Source organism: Dipodomys merriami, unplaced genomic scaffold (genome assembly GCF_024711535.1).
Source record: "Dipodomys merriami isolate MVZ:Mamm:240054 unplaced genomic scaffold, mDipMer1.0.p SCAF_5, whole genome shotgun sequence".
Lineage (NCBI taxonomy): Eukaryota > Metazoa > Chordata > Mammalia > Rodentia > Heteromyidae > Dipodomys > Dipodomys merriami.
The window spans coordinates 56,053,249-56,072,090 of NW_027206068.1; the positions used below are offsets into that span (position 1 = coordinate 56,053,249).

The following is an 18,842-nucleotide window of genomic DNA, read 5'->3' on the forward strand; positions in this document are numbered from 1 at the left end:
AACTAGGATTGGCATCCAAAAATTATGATAAATGAAGTAAGTTAGGCTCATGTGTGAAAGGTAGATCTAAATTATAAATATATATGAAAACATACAGGACCATATGCATATGTACACAATCAAACCAGCTAAATTTTGACATACACAGAGGAGGAATCCAGTAGTGTAACTCCTTTGAACAACAAGCTTACAGTTTAACAAAATGAATACTGGAAAACTAAAATGGGTTATTGGAAAAGGAGTTACAGGATGGGGCAGACAAATGGAGAGAAGAAGGGTGGACAAATACAGCCATAATACTCAATGTACATATATGAAAATGGAACCGGGTAGCTTGAGGGGCTGAACGGAGTTGGGAGAGACTGGGGAGAATGATGGATGGAGTGATGTTGGTCAAGATGCTTTGTACTCATAAACTGACTTGTTGAGTTGAAATCCCTTTTCATAGCTACTTAATTATAATAATAGAAATAAGAAAAACTAATTACAATCAATGAACTTGCAGTTCAAATGGCCAATTATCATAGATAGGGTTCCAGCTGTAATTTATGTTGTACATCATTTTGATTTATAATTTTGGCCATAACTAGGTGGATAATACCATTTAGGGCCCACTGACATATATTCATCATAGAATACTATACTTTAAGAGGAGGTTTATCTCTGACTAGATACGGAAAAGTTTGTACTCCATCTGGAGGCCACTGTGTCAAAATTCTCCAAGAAGTATTGTGACTTTGGCTCCAGTAGCTCTCTCATAGTAGCATTTCGATCTTCATTTCTGAGAAATTCTTTGTACCATTGTTGGAAATGTCCTTCTTTAGTTTTTTTCTCTTTCTATAATTTCTAGTATTTGACTGTTAGACATGGTTGATTAATGCTCTAGTTCTCTTATCACTCTCTTTTTAAACATTAACTTTCTTTTACATTTGGGTCCTGGTTTTCATTTCTACTCCCATATTTCTAAAGTTCAGATGCTCTGTTGTATTCTTATGTTTTAGTTTCTTTTCTTTACTATTTTAACATCTCTTTGAAGCATCAGCAACAACTGTTAAGTTTTCCTTGGTTCAGGTATTTTTCTTACTTTTTTGCCCTTTGTATTTATTCTCGCACACACACATATGTATAAACATCTATACATGTATATACATATACAGGTATATTTGAGATTGTATCAGAGGCTTTCCCAATTGTCTGAGGATCCTTGACTACCTATTATTTTATAAACAAGACTACAAAGTAGTTATTGGAAGCTCTTTGTGCCAGGCAAAGGAATGTAGGGGACTGAGGCATGGTCTAAGAGCTAGTCATGGGCCAATCATGGTCCACAAACTTATTGTCTCTTTTCTTCCAGGGAAGACGTGGGGAAAGCATGTGAGAGGCTCACAACCTCTTGTTTGCTCTCTAAACCACTCACAATATTCAGCTCTGGCTTTACCCAGCTTTCAACATTGTCAGCTACCTCCAAGTCCTGAACACTTTTAGGGTCTTCGTGTTGGCTCTTCCATTGTTTGGCATGCATATTTTATCTTAGACTGTTTTTTCCTGCTTGTAAAAGTCACTCTCCAAATATCCTCTTTCCACCTTCTAAATTTTTCAGCATCTCCTGTTATTGACTGTCAGATAGGTTTTGTCATTATAGACCAACTTTTTTTGTTTTTCATTTTGATTTTTCCAGTTTAGTGGAGATCAAAGTAAACTGTTCACTCCTCCATGTTTACCTTAGGAGAAAGATTTTGGAGGGTATATGAAAAGGAAAGAGGAGCAATTACTCACTGATTAGAATTGGATGTTGTCTACCAGCATAGGAGAGACCAATCATGTCAAAGCAAGGGTATTTAAGGTAGAGGTCAATAAAGTAATGTGGTGAAGGCCATATTATTTCTGCCTCACTGTTTTCTATTGGAATGGTTAGCTAGCCTACATATTTGTCAGGATAATTATAAGTGTTTTTCAGTATTGGGGTTTGAAATTAAGGTCTTGTGTTTGCTAGGCAGGTGCTTTACCACTTGCACCACATCTCCAATCCTGAAAATAATTCTCAAACAAAATTTTTACAAATTAAGTTTCTGTGGATCTTTTAGAGAGCTAGATGCGAGAGCCATTATTTTGACACTCATGACTTCAGTCTCACCACTTAGTGGTGGGGTTTATTCTGGGTATTCTTGCAGAAACCTAAATCTGATTGCTATGATTTTTAGTAGGAATTTAAACTTCCCTCCATGGTTTCCCTAATTCTTCTACCAACAGAACCTGTTAGGTCAACAGAATCCACACCTTTTCATTTCCTTAGATTTTGTTGTTCTACGGTCTGGTCTATGCTATCAAAGCCACTGTGAATGTCTAGAATCCGGTCTAGACAGATATTCTGGGCTGGAGAGATGAGCAAAATTCACATCAATGTCAGACTCCTGATTCTGATTTCCTCACAGTTCAACTCAGCAGACATATAAATGGAAGTTATTTATCCTGAGAATTCAGATCTCATTACTGTTGAAATAGTGGAGAAGAAAAGTGCTACTGTCTTATATTTCTACCATTGCAGTTTGGTAGGTAATGAGGCAAGTCAAATCTAAACCCAAACAATTTTGTAAAAGGCTCTCAAACTTGAGATAATTTCTAAGGCTTACAGCCATTACTAAATCTTCTTGCTAAAATGCAAGTCTCTAAATATTATGTGGAAAATTGGCAATAAAGTTAGAAGCATAGTCTCCAAACTGGTCATCAATGAAAGTAGAAATAGTTATTTGTCTTAAGAAATGTAAAAATGTCACATCTTAGAAGCCAAAAGACTTGGCCCAATAACTCTATCCCCATTCCTTTCAATGTGAAAGTTGAGTAAGGTAATGGACTAGCCATAAGCTTTGAGTCATTTACAGAACAGTGTGAAACCCAGAAATGAGTTGTTCTTAAGAATGGTAGGAGTAAGGGATTTTTGTAGAATTTTTGAAGATGATAGTTTTCTTTCAGCAATTTTGCAATAACTAGAGCTATTATAAAAGAGAAAGGCATCCCCAGACTACTACTATTTTACATCAACTGGACAGATAAGCCACAGACTAGACATCTATCTTTCTGTGGTAATTCTATTTTCCTAAGATTGGACATAATAACAAAATATTAGATAGGATTAGGTAAAAAATGTTTCTTCTGGACTTCATTCAGTATGTATTAACTATATTTAAGTCTAATAATATTTCTCATTCCCCTTCTTTGACAAACACATGGACCATGATATATTGATATATCCAAGAACCTTTCCTATTCATCATGAACTAAGGGAAAGGTATAAGCATTCCAATGAAAAATATGTTTCAATATAAGTCACTATATTACTTGTATATAGGTTTTTTCTTACTAAACTAGTCTTTTAATACTGTTTCATGGATTAACAATTCCACAGGCACTGTTTCTTTTGACATGCTGGAATATATGCTTGCAGCCTGTGAAAATTCTTCAACTATGACCTCACCTCATCTGTGGGGTATCCTCAGTGCATGGCTACTGAACCTGAATTGTTTAAATGACAAGAAAAAAACTGAATAAGCTTAAAGCTAAACTCCCTTTATGTCTTCCTTTTGAACATCCTGGCTAATTGTTAAACATCTTACACACTGTGTATTACCTCACAGCCATCTGCTAGGGCAAACCCTCCACCAACAAGAATAGCTATATCCCAGGGCATGAATGACTGGAATTCTTTCCAAGTAATCAGTGGAGAGTAGTCAAAAGCAACTGCAAAACAAAAGCTTTATGGTTAAAAATTGCTTAAAATATGACTTTTCATCAATGTCTATGTGTCTTGATCAGTGTCACCCCTTCCATCATTTTCCCCATCTCTCCCTCAGATACTATGTTTAAAGAAGGTATTTGATTTAATTCGGCTTTTAAATAATTTTCACTTACCTTAGGTAGAATATGATATTATAAAGATGAAAAATCTATAACTTGGGAAAAATACTTTAATGTTTTGAAATATATTCAGGTAACTTATAACCTCCATTAATAACATCATTCATGCCTTATTCTACTGTTCCTGCTATGAATAATACAGCACCATAGGTTATATTTTTCTCTGTTACTCTTTTGGTTCCTCAATAGCATTAGTGTTATTCACTAATATTTAGTTAACATTTTCTTAATTTTTTCAGACATATGGGAAATTGGAATGCCAGGTTCAAATTAAAGAATTAAAATATTGTTGAGTATTACCATGCTCATGAAACAATTATCATGAGGATTTTTCCAAATATTTGGCTTACAACTGTGCCATTGACTTCTTCATAGGTAAGTTAATTCAGGAGCACTTTACCTTAAATTAATATTTCTGTGTAATCGGCAGGCTTGTACATGGAGACATTAAAAGGTTAGTATTAGCTTTCTTTCCTATCTCCTTTCTCCAAATCCAAAATGAAGTTGGCTTCCCTGATCATTGAAATTTTAAACTATCAATTTTCTTACCATATACCTGTAAGACCACATACCTTATCAAAATGCAAACCCCTCTGCACATGACATTTCTTTAAAATTTAAACTGTTATGTTCAACATTTCTAAAAGAACATATACCAGGGGAAAACAAGTTAAAGAATTTGTGAATATCCATGAGCCAGTGTGGCTCATGCCTGTAATCTTAGCTATTCAAGAGACTAAGATCCGGAGAATTGCTATTTGAAGCAAGCTCAGATAAAATGTCCGTGAGATTCTACCTCCAAAATAACTAGAAAAAACAAACAAACAAACAAACAAAAACAGGACGCAGGTGGCTGAATGACAGAGCAACAGGCTAGCAATGCAAAGTCCTGAGTTTAGACACCAGTACAGCATGTAAAAAAAATGGAGGGAAGGGATTGTGGACAGGACTAAGGACCTTTCTGAGAGGAGATCCAGATATGGAAACCAAGGAAACCAATTTGTCCTCAATACTTGCCATGTTTAGGGCTATGATCACAAGGGTTGCAATTTTTAGTCTCACAGAAATAAATGCTATATAATATCTCCTTAAAGCACATTAAGATATTCTAATAACCCCCTTTTCACTGTACTTGATGTTTGTATAATTTGTGGAGGGGAAGGGACAAAAAACAAATTGTTTAAATAGGTTACAGGTGGACCCATTGCAACAATGAGATGTACAAGACGTTATGTTGAAAAACGAACTTTACAACCTTGGCAGGGGAGGGGGTTGGGGGGATAGATGGGAGAGTAGGGATGGGAAGGGGAAACAAAGGAGGAGGCAACAATGCTTGATAAGAAATGTACTCATTTCCTTGTAACCCCTCTGTATGGTATTTTCACAATAAAAAACATTAATAAAAATTTTGAATTTGTCTATCAAAAATGAACAGAAACCATTTATTTCTATGTTATGCTACTCATGTATGATCATGTCCTGAAAATCTGACACATTAGACATTTACTGATAAGTGACTTGTGAAGTCAGGTGGGTCAACTTAACTGTAGGACTCTTGGTGCCATCAAGCTAAACCAAATCGAACCCAGAAAAATTCCACAACCATACTAGTCCATAATAATCTGTTTGTCCCACATTGACCCTGCAAGAATCTGCTTCCTGAATACATGCATAAATATTTCTGCTTAACACATGTGTGTAGGGGGAAATGTACTCATGAAGTCAGTATGTTTTTTGTCTATGTGAAGCAAATAAATGAATGCTTCCCTGAATACCTTTTCTTTCAGTTGTGACCCTAGGTTATCTTTATGTGGAATTGATTTGCTTTTCCTCTGAGACTATGATGAAGCTATAAATGCACTTTCTCTTGAAATAGACATCCCTTGAGTAAGTCCTTAACATCCAATGCTTTGGCATCACCATAGAGCAGTCTCATCTACATTCTTGTTTTTATGTTAGTTAGTAGTAAGATCAATTGTGTTTGTGGCAAGGAAATTGGGGTTGTAATAGGACAAATGCTGTTACTCACAGAAGTGTCCTAACCATGATGCATAATGAAATCTACTCATTTCCACAAACACATGATCCTTCTGTGCTGGGGTTAGGCTGTGTATAAGCAGGGCATGCTAAGCCAGGGGTTGTATCAACACAGCTATTCCTTCTAAGTGCTAACCGAAACTGATGGGATTATATATGTATACATATAATTTTTTTCAGTCAAAATCAGAGTTACAAATGATACTCAACCTATTTCTCCTGTGGATGTAGTTTTAGTCAATCTCTTAGCTGGGATTAGAAAGAAAAGGAGTCCTATAATTAAGGCAACAGTTGAATCTGTAACAAAACCAGGATATCTGAAAAATAGCAACAACACAAATGTATATTAAAATAAACATTAAGAAATTACATAAGCTAAAATTGATTGACTATGTTTAAATAACAGTGGTGATGTAGGTTCTACATTCTGGACAAACTGGACCCGAAACATCCATGGATTTACAACTGTTTACTTAAAGCCAGTCATCTTGGACATTCTATTATGTTGATAAATTTCTTCATATTTTCAATATTGCATATACAGATGCTGAGGTATCAGGCCAACAATGAACATTTCTCTTTTAGGACAATTTGTTACCCATTTTCCTCTTTTAATTATTCTTTTCAGTTTTATCAGCCAAAATTTCGATACTAAAATTGCTAGAGTAGGCAAAGCCCCCTATGATTGACTTATAACTTGGTCTATTGAATTATGTCAAGACATCACTCTGCTAGAGTCCCCTCAAACTCTTCTCTACAGTGTGAATGGGAATTAATCTGCTTTCCATGATATAACACATACTTCTGCAGAGCTAGGTCCTTGGCATATTGAAGAAAAGAATACATCCCATTTAATGCTTTGCAGTTAATGAAATTCAACCAAGAATATTAACTATTGAAACAGATCATGAGATTCTCATAAGTGACTATTGTATAAATCAAAAGTGATTCAGGAACAGAGTTCTAAGAATCATCAGGCCAGTTTAGCAAAAAGACAAATTCCCAGTATCCTCAATTGTTAAGAAGGCTGGAGACCAGATATAAATGAAGCAGGCATAACTAATTAGACACAGGTTTTAGAAGTGCATTTTCATGGCCTGAAATATGTATACTGGAAGGATTATTTTCCTATCTTATAACTCAGTAATGTTTATATACTACAGAATCTTCTTAGCAGAATTTACTTGAAACTGAACAGTCAGGGAAATGCTTTTGTTTTCTCACTGTAGCAGCTTTTAAAGCTGTCTGTTTCTCTTAAATATTGTCTTATTCTCTTTTTTGTTATAACAGAATTTATTCTACAGACCTGTCCAATAGCTGTAATTGTATTGTCTCCTTATTCTTTTATTTTACTCATAATTTTTGGTTGAGGTTTTTATTTTATTTTTTTTACCCCTCCAAATTGGAGCAGGCATCATGTAACTGGATTTTGCTTTATATGAAAAGACATATTGAATTTCATCCAGGCTCAAACAGATGGAATGAAAACATTAGATGGGAGCAATAAATCTTAATATATCATGCTAGATTTAGAAATGAAAATTGCCTAAAACCTGTACATGGCCCATATAGTCTACAAAATAAATACCTTAGGTAAAATCAAGGCATAAATATGGAATAATTTATTTTTGAAAGACTTGAAACTATAATTATTATCTTATTATGGCTTATTATTAGCTTATTCTGATTTTCAGTTATCTAGGTGTTACTAGGTATTATGCTTAAATGCCATTTATTTGATTCGGGTTTGTCGATTTGATTTATATTTTCAAGTCCTATCTTCTTTAAAAGCTTTCATTATCTTTCATATTGTCTTCTCTAAGAATGATAGGTAACAGGAACACCTGTCTATAGCAAATCCACTGTTTCCCTGCTGTAAACAAAACACCTCCCAAATTACATTATCCTCCCACAGGAATAAAAATTAGAAGCTGATTGTGTTGAATTTCCTGTTGGGAGTTTTGCTTAGTTTTTATTAGCTAGTGTCTGATGCCATTTAATTCTTATTGCACTAGTATTTAGAGAAAGGCTTTCACTATCTAGGATGGTAAGGGTCGAATTTTAAAAGTGAGGAAGTTATTTTTTACACTGGTTTATATTTTATTGTAAAAGAACAAAGAACCAATCTTTCATTAAACAATAACTTGCATTAAATAATCAGAGAATCCTTTTTGTTTTGACCTTTCAAAGTGAAAAGTTTTATTCCTAAGGGAAACAAAACATTTATGAAGCAAAAGCAATCTTCAAAACATGATTAATTTACAGCATCGCTTGACTTGTGTGGTCAACAGAAACTTAGTTTCAACTTTTGCATGTTTTGAAAAGTATTGGCTATGCCTGTAAAATCAGAATTCTCTAATTTAGGAAGGAAGGACTTTCTCTATTCATATGGCCAGAATATATAAGACTCAAAGAATTTTGTTTGATGTATTATATATTTTACTTTCAAATTTTGTAGATTCTTGCTGAGAGATGTAAGATAGAAAGTCCAAGTCAGAAATTTGCTGAATTTAGGAACTAGAGTACTTCCGTGAAAAATAAATTGAGAACACAAATCTCAAAACCAAATTATTTATATTGACACGTAGGATGGTCCTTAATTTAGAAACTGTGCTGCAATCTCGCCTCAATTCGCATGACTCAGTCATGACTGCTGGTATGCATGATGCCGAGAGATAAAATTAACTAAGATTGGTTTCCAACATTCGTTTTTTAAAATCAGTCTCATTACTTATTCAGGAATTCCTTATCTACAAAATGGAGGGTGTTGGGCTGAATCTGTCGTGAACTAGCATTAAACAATATACGCAAATGAATGGAAAGAAGATATTGAATCCAGCAAATAGTCCTCCATACAAGTAAAGAACTGGTTTTTTAAAAAAACAAACCGATATGATTTTATGCCAGATTTATTAAGAGGTATCAAGTGGCATTTAGCACGCAATACATGTTTAATTGTCACTTTCCCAGTAATCCATAGTTGCTACTATTGTCTCCATTCTATAGATGAATTAAGGGAGATGTCAGTGACTTGCTCAAATCAAGCTGAAGAGCCAGGAATGGAACTCAAGCAAGGTGTTGTTCCACCACCGCTTCTCCTAACCATATAGCTTATAGCCTTTCTCCTCATTACATTTCTAATTTGCAAGGATGGGAACAACCTTTTCTAGGAGTCCAGGTGTTTAGTTACAGAGTAAAATGGCTAATCCCTTCTCTAGTGTTACCTCAGACTGCATACCTTAAAAATCATTCTTCCCTGAAAAGATTAGCCATACAATCTTTTCAAAAGCAAAGAAGAATGGAATTTCATTCAAGTTTTTCAAAGCTACAGGAACCTGTGAGAAGTAGAGTTTAAAACAGGCAGTTATCAAGCATTGTTAAGTCATGCTTACTGTGCAAAAAGTTCAGACCAACCAGCAATAAACCCTGGATTTCGACTGAACCATAGCAGAGCCATTATGAAGAAGAGGACCAAGGTTACAATTTCTTGATACCTGTGGAAAAAAATCCAGCACTGTCATTCCTTATTGTTCCAGTCAGAAGATTTATGAAAATTTTCTAAGCTATTATAAAGCATCACCTTAACAAAGCAGTCGACTCTGTGAAAATAGAATGTGTAGAGACTCTCAACTTCTTGTCATTCTGCCTGACAAATTTTAGTTCTAGACAGTAGATGTATTTTGACATGTCAAGTTATACTCACAACACTTGGCAAATCTAGGGCCCTAATCAAATATTACAAGTACTTCGCAGATGAATATGTTCTAATTTGCCTTCAATTACTTGCAGCATATTTTTTCCTTTCCTCCCCCACTCCAGCTCCCTTCCTCCACATTTCCCTCTCCCTCTCCTTTCTCTTCTCCATCCCTCCCCTGATTCCCCCCCCCCTTACCTCATTGGTCCAAGTTTTTCGTATTCTTGCTTAATCACATCAGCACAGGCTTTTTCTTTGAATGTTTTGGTCTTGCCACATTTAAACATCTCCTTAAAACTTAAAAAAAAGGGTCTCTTAGATAAAATTTTGTTTCACCGCTCCTCTCCTTTATGAGACATATTTGTGAAAACTTTATGAAGCCTTCCGCTCCCTGGTAATATATCAATGTACTTTGCACATATCTCCTTTCTCTTTGAACCCCTTTTCCCAATTTTCTTTTTTTATCTGGTTTTCTTACTTTACAATGCTTGATTTCTGTTGCCTGCTTTCTAATATATCCAACCACCTCTTTCTATACCCAAGTTTCCTTTTTTTTTGTACTTCTGGAATGTTGACATGTGCCTACTTTATCACCTTATTATATACTTGATTATTATATTTTTAAAATATATGCATTATACATTTTAGTTTTTAATTGCTACACACGTACAAGTTTATCCCAGTAATTAGTAGATGGAGGATAGTGAGAGTGGCTATATTTATGAATATTTCCTTTGACCCAAGATCTCTTAATGCTGGCATGCACAGGAAGTATTGGCTCACCAACTTAATAGTACCTTTGACAGATCTTTGAGATAATTGGTGTCAGAACTATCTATTTTTCACAAAGGTGTCAAACATGAGTTTATCCTTGCATAAGAAAGTCACATATGCTGATCCTAACCAGAGTCCTCCCTAGGCTTGTTCTCAGAAGCAAACAAACACGATTACATTTTTCCTATAAGTTTCTGCACCAACTCCCAATAAACTATCTAGTTTCTTTCCAGTAATAACTACCATTCTTTACTGTTTTAGCTGCTTGTTGTGGTGACTTCTTTTTGTTACTAAGTTTTCTGTCTTGATACCAAGTTCTTCAAGCCTTGAACAGTTTTTGTGGAGTACTGTTCTAGATGTAAAAATTCCTCCCGAGAAAAACAAATGGTGGAAGCACATAGGTTGGACTAGTTCTTGAGATGTAGCTTGGCCAGTTTATATTATGTGTAGGTATAAAAATAGGAATGTTTTCTTCTATAAAACTGATGATTGAGCATGCATATTTAGGAGAGAGTAAGTAGGAAGACTGGGGTGGCTAGAAGGTGATTATATGAAGACACATTTTATGCCTTATTTTCATTTTCATTTTCCCTCTAACTCTGCTACAGAAGCTTGTTTGTACTGTGATTCCCTTGGAAGAAGCAGAAGTTTTAAAATTCTTCAGCTATCCACCTTATATATTCATATTCTCACAGTCATGTATACCCCCAACCACTAAACATAATTAAATATTGCAATTGTGATCAATGGTGAAATAAATCGATTTTACAATCTCAATTACTGATTTGGGCCAGTCTCCAATTTTTATCTATCACAACGTAACTACCACTCTATGAAACCAGTACATGGGCCTCCTTGAGAAATGTATAGCTAAAGAAAAAGAGAAGATTCTCCTTAGAAACTGTTTTGCTACCCAGTCCACAGGATGGTATGCATTGTTACTAAATAGTTAAGTCAACCAATTGTTTTTGTTGCAACTGAAGGTGAATGCCTTCACAAAGGAAGGAAGAAGCTTATGACAATGGGTCTGCCTCTCTATTTAAACAAGTTCAGAGGCAATGATGGATGAGTTTCTCTCCCCAACTATGCTGGGGTCATTTATAAGGGATGAATTCACTGTGGAACAGCCAGTGAACTACTCAAAATGGATACTCGCCTGACAGGGGAGTGGCTGATTATTTGTCAGTCTAAAACCTCTTGAGGTGAACATCCTGGCAGGCTGAAAGGGACACTGAAAAATTAGCAGGGCCAGAAGCAGCGCAGTGTCTAACCAGTAGAGGACAGTAAGGGGGGATATTTAACTATGTCACTGATCATGCTTTATGGGCTTGGCCCCAAACCTACATTTCACAGGGGGTTGGGATATTTTTACCCCCAAAGAGAACATATGTGAATGTATTTCTCCTATATCATCTCCTTTGTAAGTACCAGTCTCTTTAAAAAATAATAGCAATGATTGTGTGTCTCTGTGTGTGTGTTGTGTATATATTTACTTATTTAAAGCTATTCTATGTAGCAACAGAGAATAAAACAACTGTGGACCGAGAACTAAATACTTTCTATATTGACCTGAGATTCTGGGATTTGCTCCTCTTTATCCAGCCTTGCTATCTGATGGAAGCAGCCCCCACAAGCTTGGATTTCCTGGGAGGGGCATTGAGGATGCAGCTGGTCTTGCCTTCCTGCTGGCCACCTGCCGAAGTGAGTGACATTCCGCACATTTGCTCCAGCAGGAGAACTGTCTCATGCTGCTCCCGCAATCTGGATAGAATGTTTTATTTTTTATTTTGAAATATCAGAGCCATCTTACCACTAATAACACAATTGGGTAGTTCTGGAGACTGATCAGGAAGAAGGGAAGAAGAAGGGAGGAGAGAGAATTGGTCCATAGGTTATCAGAATTGGAAAATGAGTTCACAGCCAGGGGACGCACACCCTGCCATAGTGTTTTGCTTTTCAAAAGAAGAACAAATAGCTGATTTCAGTCTAGCTGGTTTGGTGAATAATACACTTGTTTGATTTGTAGGTCCTTGATATTGGTTCATTAAAATGCTGTAAAAAAATGACTTTACATTGTCTTTTTTTTCAGGGAGGGAAAAATTCCCTCAGGCTTGCTATAAAGCTATTTTGACTTTATTTGTGGAATATTATTGAATAAATGGACAATAACAGGCTGTGTTGTAGGTTTTATGGGGGAGTCCTTCATGATTTTCAGGGCTGGCTGTTAACTCATGTACCTCATGGTGCTCATGAGCTGCCAGTTTGAAACCTAGACAAGGCACTATGTTCAAAGTATTTTCAAGTGCATTATTTGACATTTCAGTGACCTCATTAGATCCTCGTTGATCAGTTTCTTACTTTGACTCCTGTTTGTTCAACTTGGATCCCTTTGGCTTGGCAGTGCTCTTACTGATGAGGGATTTGTTTTGTTTTTTACTGCTTTACTCTGGAAGACATTCTGGCCTGAGAGAAGCCACACTATTGTCCCTGGCCTCCAAATTCTTCTTCCCCTTCTTTTTGTTTTAATGCCACTTTTCCTAGCATGTATTAGTTAACCATGTGTGCAATGTACCCTACTAAACACTTGCTATCTGTTTCCCTCCTCCCATTGCCCTGTTCTTAAAACAATTTCAAAAATGTTTCAGTGTTCTATATTTATTACGTGTGTGAAGTATTTAATTCAATATATCCTTTCACAGAGAATATTCTCAGATCTTTATTTTACTTCTTGTAAAAGATGGTAGCAATTTTGATACTAGCAGAAAGCAGGAAGCCTAGCATGTTACAGTTCAAAATAAGTTGATAATCCATGCATGTCTCCATATTAAATCACGTGGAGGAGCAAGACTTCTAAAACTTCTACATTAACAACTTGGATTGAAACATCATCGTAGTGAGTTCCTTATGCCCTCCTGGTCTGTTTCTATCACACTGGTTTAGGATTCAGTGAATACTATATGCTTTCTCTATATTCTTTTCCATATGCAACCTTGTTTCAACTGGAAGAATCCAGCTTGCCTTTAAAACATATGTTCACTTGTGTTCTTTTCATGCAAGTAAGAAAGCAGTGGAAATGGGCATTGAGAGAAGACACAGGTGGAAGAGCACTGGATAAGGAGCTGGGAACTTTTGCTTTGTGAATGTAAAGTCTTTACTTACTTGAATCCTAGGAAAAGCCACTGAAGCCAGATCCAGGATAAGACAAGAAGAATAACAGCAGCCGGGAAAGAAAATATAAACCATGATCCAAAGTTGAGACACTGACATTCAGGGTAGCGTCTGTGTGGGATGGAGAGAAGAAATCAGGGAGGAGGGAAGTGGGATTCTTCCTGATGGAAGTCCATCTCTCCTGTGATATTACCCAAGAAGGAAATCCAGAAAGAGGTTCACCAGTACCCACAGCAGCTAGTTCCCTTTGTCTCCTGTCTCCATTGTGTAACTTTGCTCCATCCCCCAAAACCAGAATGGGCATGTTGTGATTCTTTTTTTCTTTTCAGTCAGTCTCTAAGGAAGTACTTGCGGGGGGAAAAAAACCTGATGGTTTGGGGGCATGGAACCTGGTAGTCATTAAATGCCAAGAAATGGATGTGCATGGACAGCTTGTTACTATTAATAGTAACAAGGATATATGTGAGGAAAGACAAATAAGCAGGCTTCAAAAACAGGTGAGAATTAAAGCACAATTTTACATTAGAAGCTGGCATCCTTGACATTTACAAAGGAAGTCGGCTCCAGTCCAGATCGTCTCCCATTGTTGTGCTTTGCTGTTTCTTCTGCCCCAAAGCACACAACCACTTTAGCAACTATGTGATAGCCCTTTCCTAGCTTTGGATAGTGCTTTGGGATTCATTCACATGCCCAGAGTTATTACTCTGGGCCAGATTAAAACGTGTAAAAAGTTCTGTGGAAAACATCAATGTTTTCTTTATCTCTTCTAGCTATCTTCAACTTTTAAAACTTATACCATAAAACAATAGCAATGAAAATATAGTCAAATACAAGCACCCATGTCTTTGAAAATATTACACTATGAATTTCAAGTATAGTTTAAAAACCAAATAAGTTTTCATGTAGGCATTTGTTTTTAACCATAGTGTTACATTAGGAAATTTGAGAAGCAGTTGGTAATGCGAGTTGGAAATCTGAAAAATACAGATATAATAAAAATATCATTAACATATTTTTTGTATTTTTGAAACTGCAGAATATAAAAATCCTTAAATGCATACAGATTTTGAATTCTTATTCTATTTAGATCAGACCTTGTATTTTGCTACTTAAAAATGATCATGTGGGCCAGGTGCTGGTGGCTCACACCTGTAATCCTAGGTACTCAGGAGGCTGAGATCTTAGTATCACAGTGCAAAGCCAGCCCAGGCAGGAAAGTCCATGAGACTCTTATCTCCAATTAACCACCAGAAAGCTGGAAGTAGAGCTGTGGTTCAAGTAGTAGAGTGATCACATTGAGCTGAAGAGCTGAGGGACAATGCCCAGGCCCAGAGTTCAAGCCCCACGACCCACCCCCCTTCAGAAAAAAAAAAAGATCATGCGGCTGAGAATGGTATACCCTTGTAATCCCAGAATTGAGGCTGAGGAAAGAGGAGTATGAGCTTCAGACTAACCCAGGGTACCTATCACTTGTTTGAGAAACAATGATATAAAATGATATAAAAAATTCAGTATTTCAAATTACAAACATATATGTAAGCAGTTTTACTATTTTAGGATAGTTTCTAAGTTTCCAAGGCTTAAAAAAACCACAGTAAGTTTTGAAAAGCTCTAGATTTTGTTATGTTTTCTATAGTTTTCTTTTAGCTTATAGCTATTACTAATCTTCCTGAGCCCTAGAGTTATCATGTTCAGCTTGAGGATAATTTTTAATCACCTCCAAGAAATCCAAGGATTATTTTACTTATTTATATATTTAGGAAGTAACAATGTTAGGAAACACATAGAATTAGGAGAATGGAAAAAAATTGTATCCACAATGCTGTATTAAAACTAGTTGATATTTGAAATTTTTCTATAGCCTTTAGCTGGAAAATAAAATACAAAGAAAAACCTTAAGCTGATTTTCTATCCATTTATTAGGTGTGGATTATTGAATGACCTGTGTGAGTTGGTCAAGGCTACAGACACTTGGAAATACTTCATGGATTAGGTTCAGAACAACGCCTCCAGCCGAATTTTGTTTTTCACCATCTGTAGCTCATACCTTTGGAGTCAGGCTGCATTGCTTTTCCCCACCACTGGAGAAAACTCTCATAAAATATGTTTGAAGAAGAGCTTTCCAGAAATTTTGCCTGCAGGGATACTTCATTTAGAAAATTTGAAAACCTCAAAATTAAACTTTGTTTTTGTGGTTATCTTTCTCATGGGAAAGTTAAGAAGTATAAAAGTGAGCACGTAGAACTGTGGTCCGGTGATTTTGACCTTAGCATACCCGTAGAATGAATATTCTGAATAAAGTGCTTGAGGGATTATTTTTGTTCTTTCCTTTCTTTCCTTGAGTTTTCCCCTCAAATTGTCCAAATGAAGAGACAGGAAAGTAGCTTAAAGAAACTATTGATATTTTCTATCATAAGTTAGCTAAGAAATTCAATTCTGATAAGGTTCTTTTCTTCCGCCTAATCCTATGTTTTATGGTATCTGCCTGAAATATTATAACCTGGAGGAATATTAATGCCAGGTACTCTTCTAGCTATTGGCTATACAGTGGTAATGAGACAGACCTGGTCCAGACACTTACAATGTTTACACTGAAGTAAGGCACACATAAGAAACAATTAACCTTAACACTGGAATAGAGAATAAAATAGAATAGCACAATAAAAATCATCAGGGGAAGGGAGACATTCTATATACAACAGTAAGAGGAAGCGATACTTAAGGTGAGTCCACATAGCTACAAGGAGGAAAGATACAAAAGAGGAGTATTGGCAAAGATGTAGAGAACAGGGAATTCTTGTCCACTGTTTTCTTGAATGTAAATTTCTATAACCATTCGTGTTACGCCACAATTTCACTGGGCTTATCTTCAAAGGAAATGAAATCAGACCTCTGCCCTCCCATGTTTATTGCATATTCATTCACAAGAGGCAAGAAACAGAATCAATCTAAGTGTCCATCAGCTATTGAATAGATTTTTTAAAAAATGTGATACACACACAAATAAAATTCAGTCAGAAAAAGGATGAAAGCATTTCATTTAAAACAGAGTCATTTATGGATGGACCCAAATGGTATCAAGTTGAGCGAAATAAATGAGGCACAGAAAGCGAAACACTATCTGATTTCACTCATGCAGGAAACCTAAAGCACTAGAGCTCACAGAATAAAGACTACAACAGTGGCTGTTAAAGGCTAGAAGAGCAGGAAGAAGAGAGAGCAGTGGGGAAGAGTTGGCCAGTGAGGACTAAACCACATGTAGATAGGAAAATAATTTCATGTGCCATTGTATGAATATAGTAAAGTGAATATGGAGGATGTATTTTATATTTCACAAAAGCTAGAAAACAAAAATTTTAATGCTTTATTGCAAAGAACTAATGAATTTCAGAGGAGATGCAGACACTTCTATTTGGACAGTATACAATGTTCATCTGAGATACCACCTGGGTCCCATATAATATGTCCAAACATTAAGGTGTCACACACTTCAGGTGAGGTGTAAAGATAAAGAGAAGGCAATAGATTCTAGATGTGAGAAATGGGGAAAAGATGCCATTGACTGAAATAGTGAAGTTTGAGAGTAGAACAGCTAGCAGGAGACAAGAAGGCTAAGAGGGAGTGTAGGGCAGCAAATTGAGAAGGCTCTTGGGAGCCTACTGACTTGAGATGTCCCTTATTTTTCCAAATGATCACATTGGACAGACAGCTGAGTGTAGAATTAAGAAGAAAGAGCAGAGACAGAGATGGAAAGTCAGTAGCTATCAATGCAAAGATGGTATTTTCACATCCACAGAATTAGGTAAGAAAAATCAGGGAGAAAATACAGTTGAGATGTAAAGAGGGTCAGATAGAGATGTCAATGGCACTTGTAAGTTCTAGAGCTCAGGCACAAGCACAAAAATGAGCAGATGAACTAAGCATTCTTAATTCCAATCAAAATCCTGCAAGAAAAGCATTGTATTTCCATTTTACCCAGGAAGAAGCTGTGTCTCAGGGAGCTAAGTGGATTGTTCAAGGCCATAGATGGTATAGTCTAGCTGGATTTTGTAACCCAGGAGGAGTTTTAGTTTAAAACACAACTGCTTTTCATTAAGCATCTGTGACCCTGACTGGCTCCCAGCGGAAAATAGAGAATTCCATGTACGTTGTGAAATAGTCATAAACTTGTAGGTTTAATGTACATTGAAAAGTAGCTACAGAAATAAATGCAGCATAACAAAAACGTTACCTTGACCTAGGCATGTGTTCCTAAGTATTGACATTTAGGAAGAAAACATCATCATTGCAAATCTTACGACCAGTTAACCTTCCTGTAAAGTAGATAACTTTAATTCCAATGACATATACAGAATACACAGAAATGGCTTCAAAAGAATGGATGTAGGCATGCAAATGTACTTACTCTAATAGATTTGGGCCATTAGCAGTTATGATAAGCTGGTGTCCACATTGATTACAATCATTTTGGTTAGTGACTTTTAAAAAGTATTTCTGAGCACAGAGAGACTCAGGGACAAAGCTCAGGCCCTGAGTTCAAGCCCTAGGACCAGCAAAACAAAAAAAAAAATATTTCTGAGACACAGCCACTTTGGTTTTTTTTTTTTAATTTGAGTACTTCCAGGAGTTTCTTTTCAAAAATATTAATTAGTCATGATTCATGAGCTAGGCCAAAACTTCCAACCACAATGGCCAAAGAAACAATGACAGCAGCCAGCGCAGCGGACATGTTACTATGTGCCAGGCCCTCTACCACAGCCAATTGCATGCAATAACTTTCAGTCATTACAGTATTAAGTTCTAGTATCATCCCAGCTTTATCGATGAGGAATTAATGTTCACAGAAGTGAAGCATTTAGCTTTATTATTGCAGGCTTGGAATCTGAACTCGGGTTCTCATTCAAACTTAAACGTGGGGATGTGTTCAAACAATTTCTGCCATAGTTGTCAGAATTTTTTCTGCAAAATGTTTATTGTTTATTTCTAGAGAGAAAATAATTTTTCTTCGAAAGATGATAATTGCTTTACCTTGACTGACTCTCTCTCTCTCTCTCTCTCTCTTGGTTGGTCGTGGGGCTTGAACTCTGGGCTTGGGCGCTGTTCCTCAACTCTTCACCTCAAGGTGAGTGCTCTACCACTTGAGCCACAGTACCACTTCCGGTTTTCTAGTGGTTCATTGGAGATAAGAGTCTCATGGACCTTCCTGCCTGGGCTGGCTTTGAACCATGATCCTCAGATCTCAGCCTCTTGAGTAACT

The 18,842-nt window shown here is 36.3% G+C and overlaps 1 protein-coding gene across 1 annotated transcript in view; it reads right to left on the minus strand.

The window, feature by feature from the left end:
* Positions 1-18,842, minus strand: part of Slc13a1 (solute carrier family 13 member 1) — a 66,808-nt gene that overhangs the window by 6,144 nt on the left and 41,822 nt on the right. Inside the window, exons 8-12 of the mRNA XM_069996661.1 lie at positions 13,577-13,696; positions 9,842-9,940; positions 9,342-9,443; positions 6,160-6,266; positions 3,626-3,735 (exon numbers count right to left, since the gene is read on the minus strand). Of these exons, the coding sequence (XP_069852762.1) occupies positions 3,626-3,735; positions 6,160-6,266; positions 9,342-9,443; positions 9,842-9,940; positions 13,577-13,696 (538 nt within the window). The remainder of the gene's footprint in view (positions 1-3,625; positions 3,736-6,159; positions 6,267-9,341; positions 9,444-9,841; positions 9,941-13,576; positions 13,697-18,842) is intronic.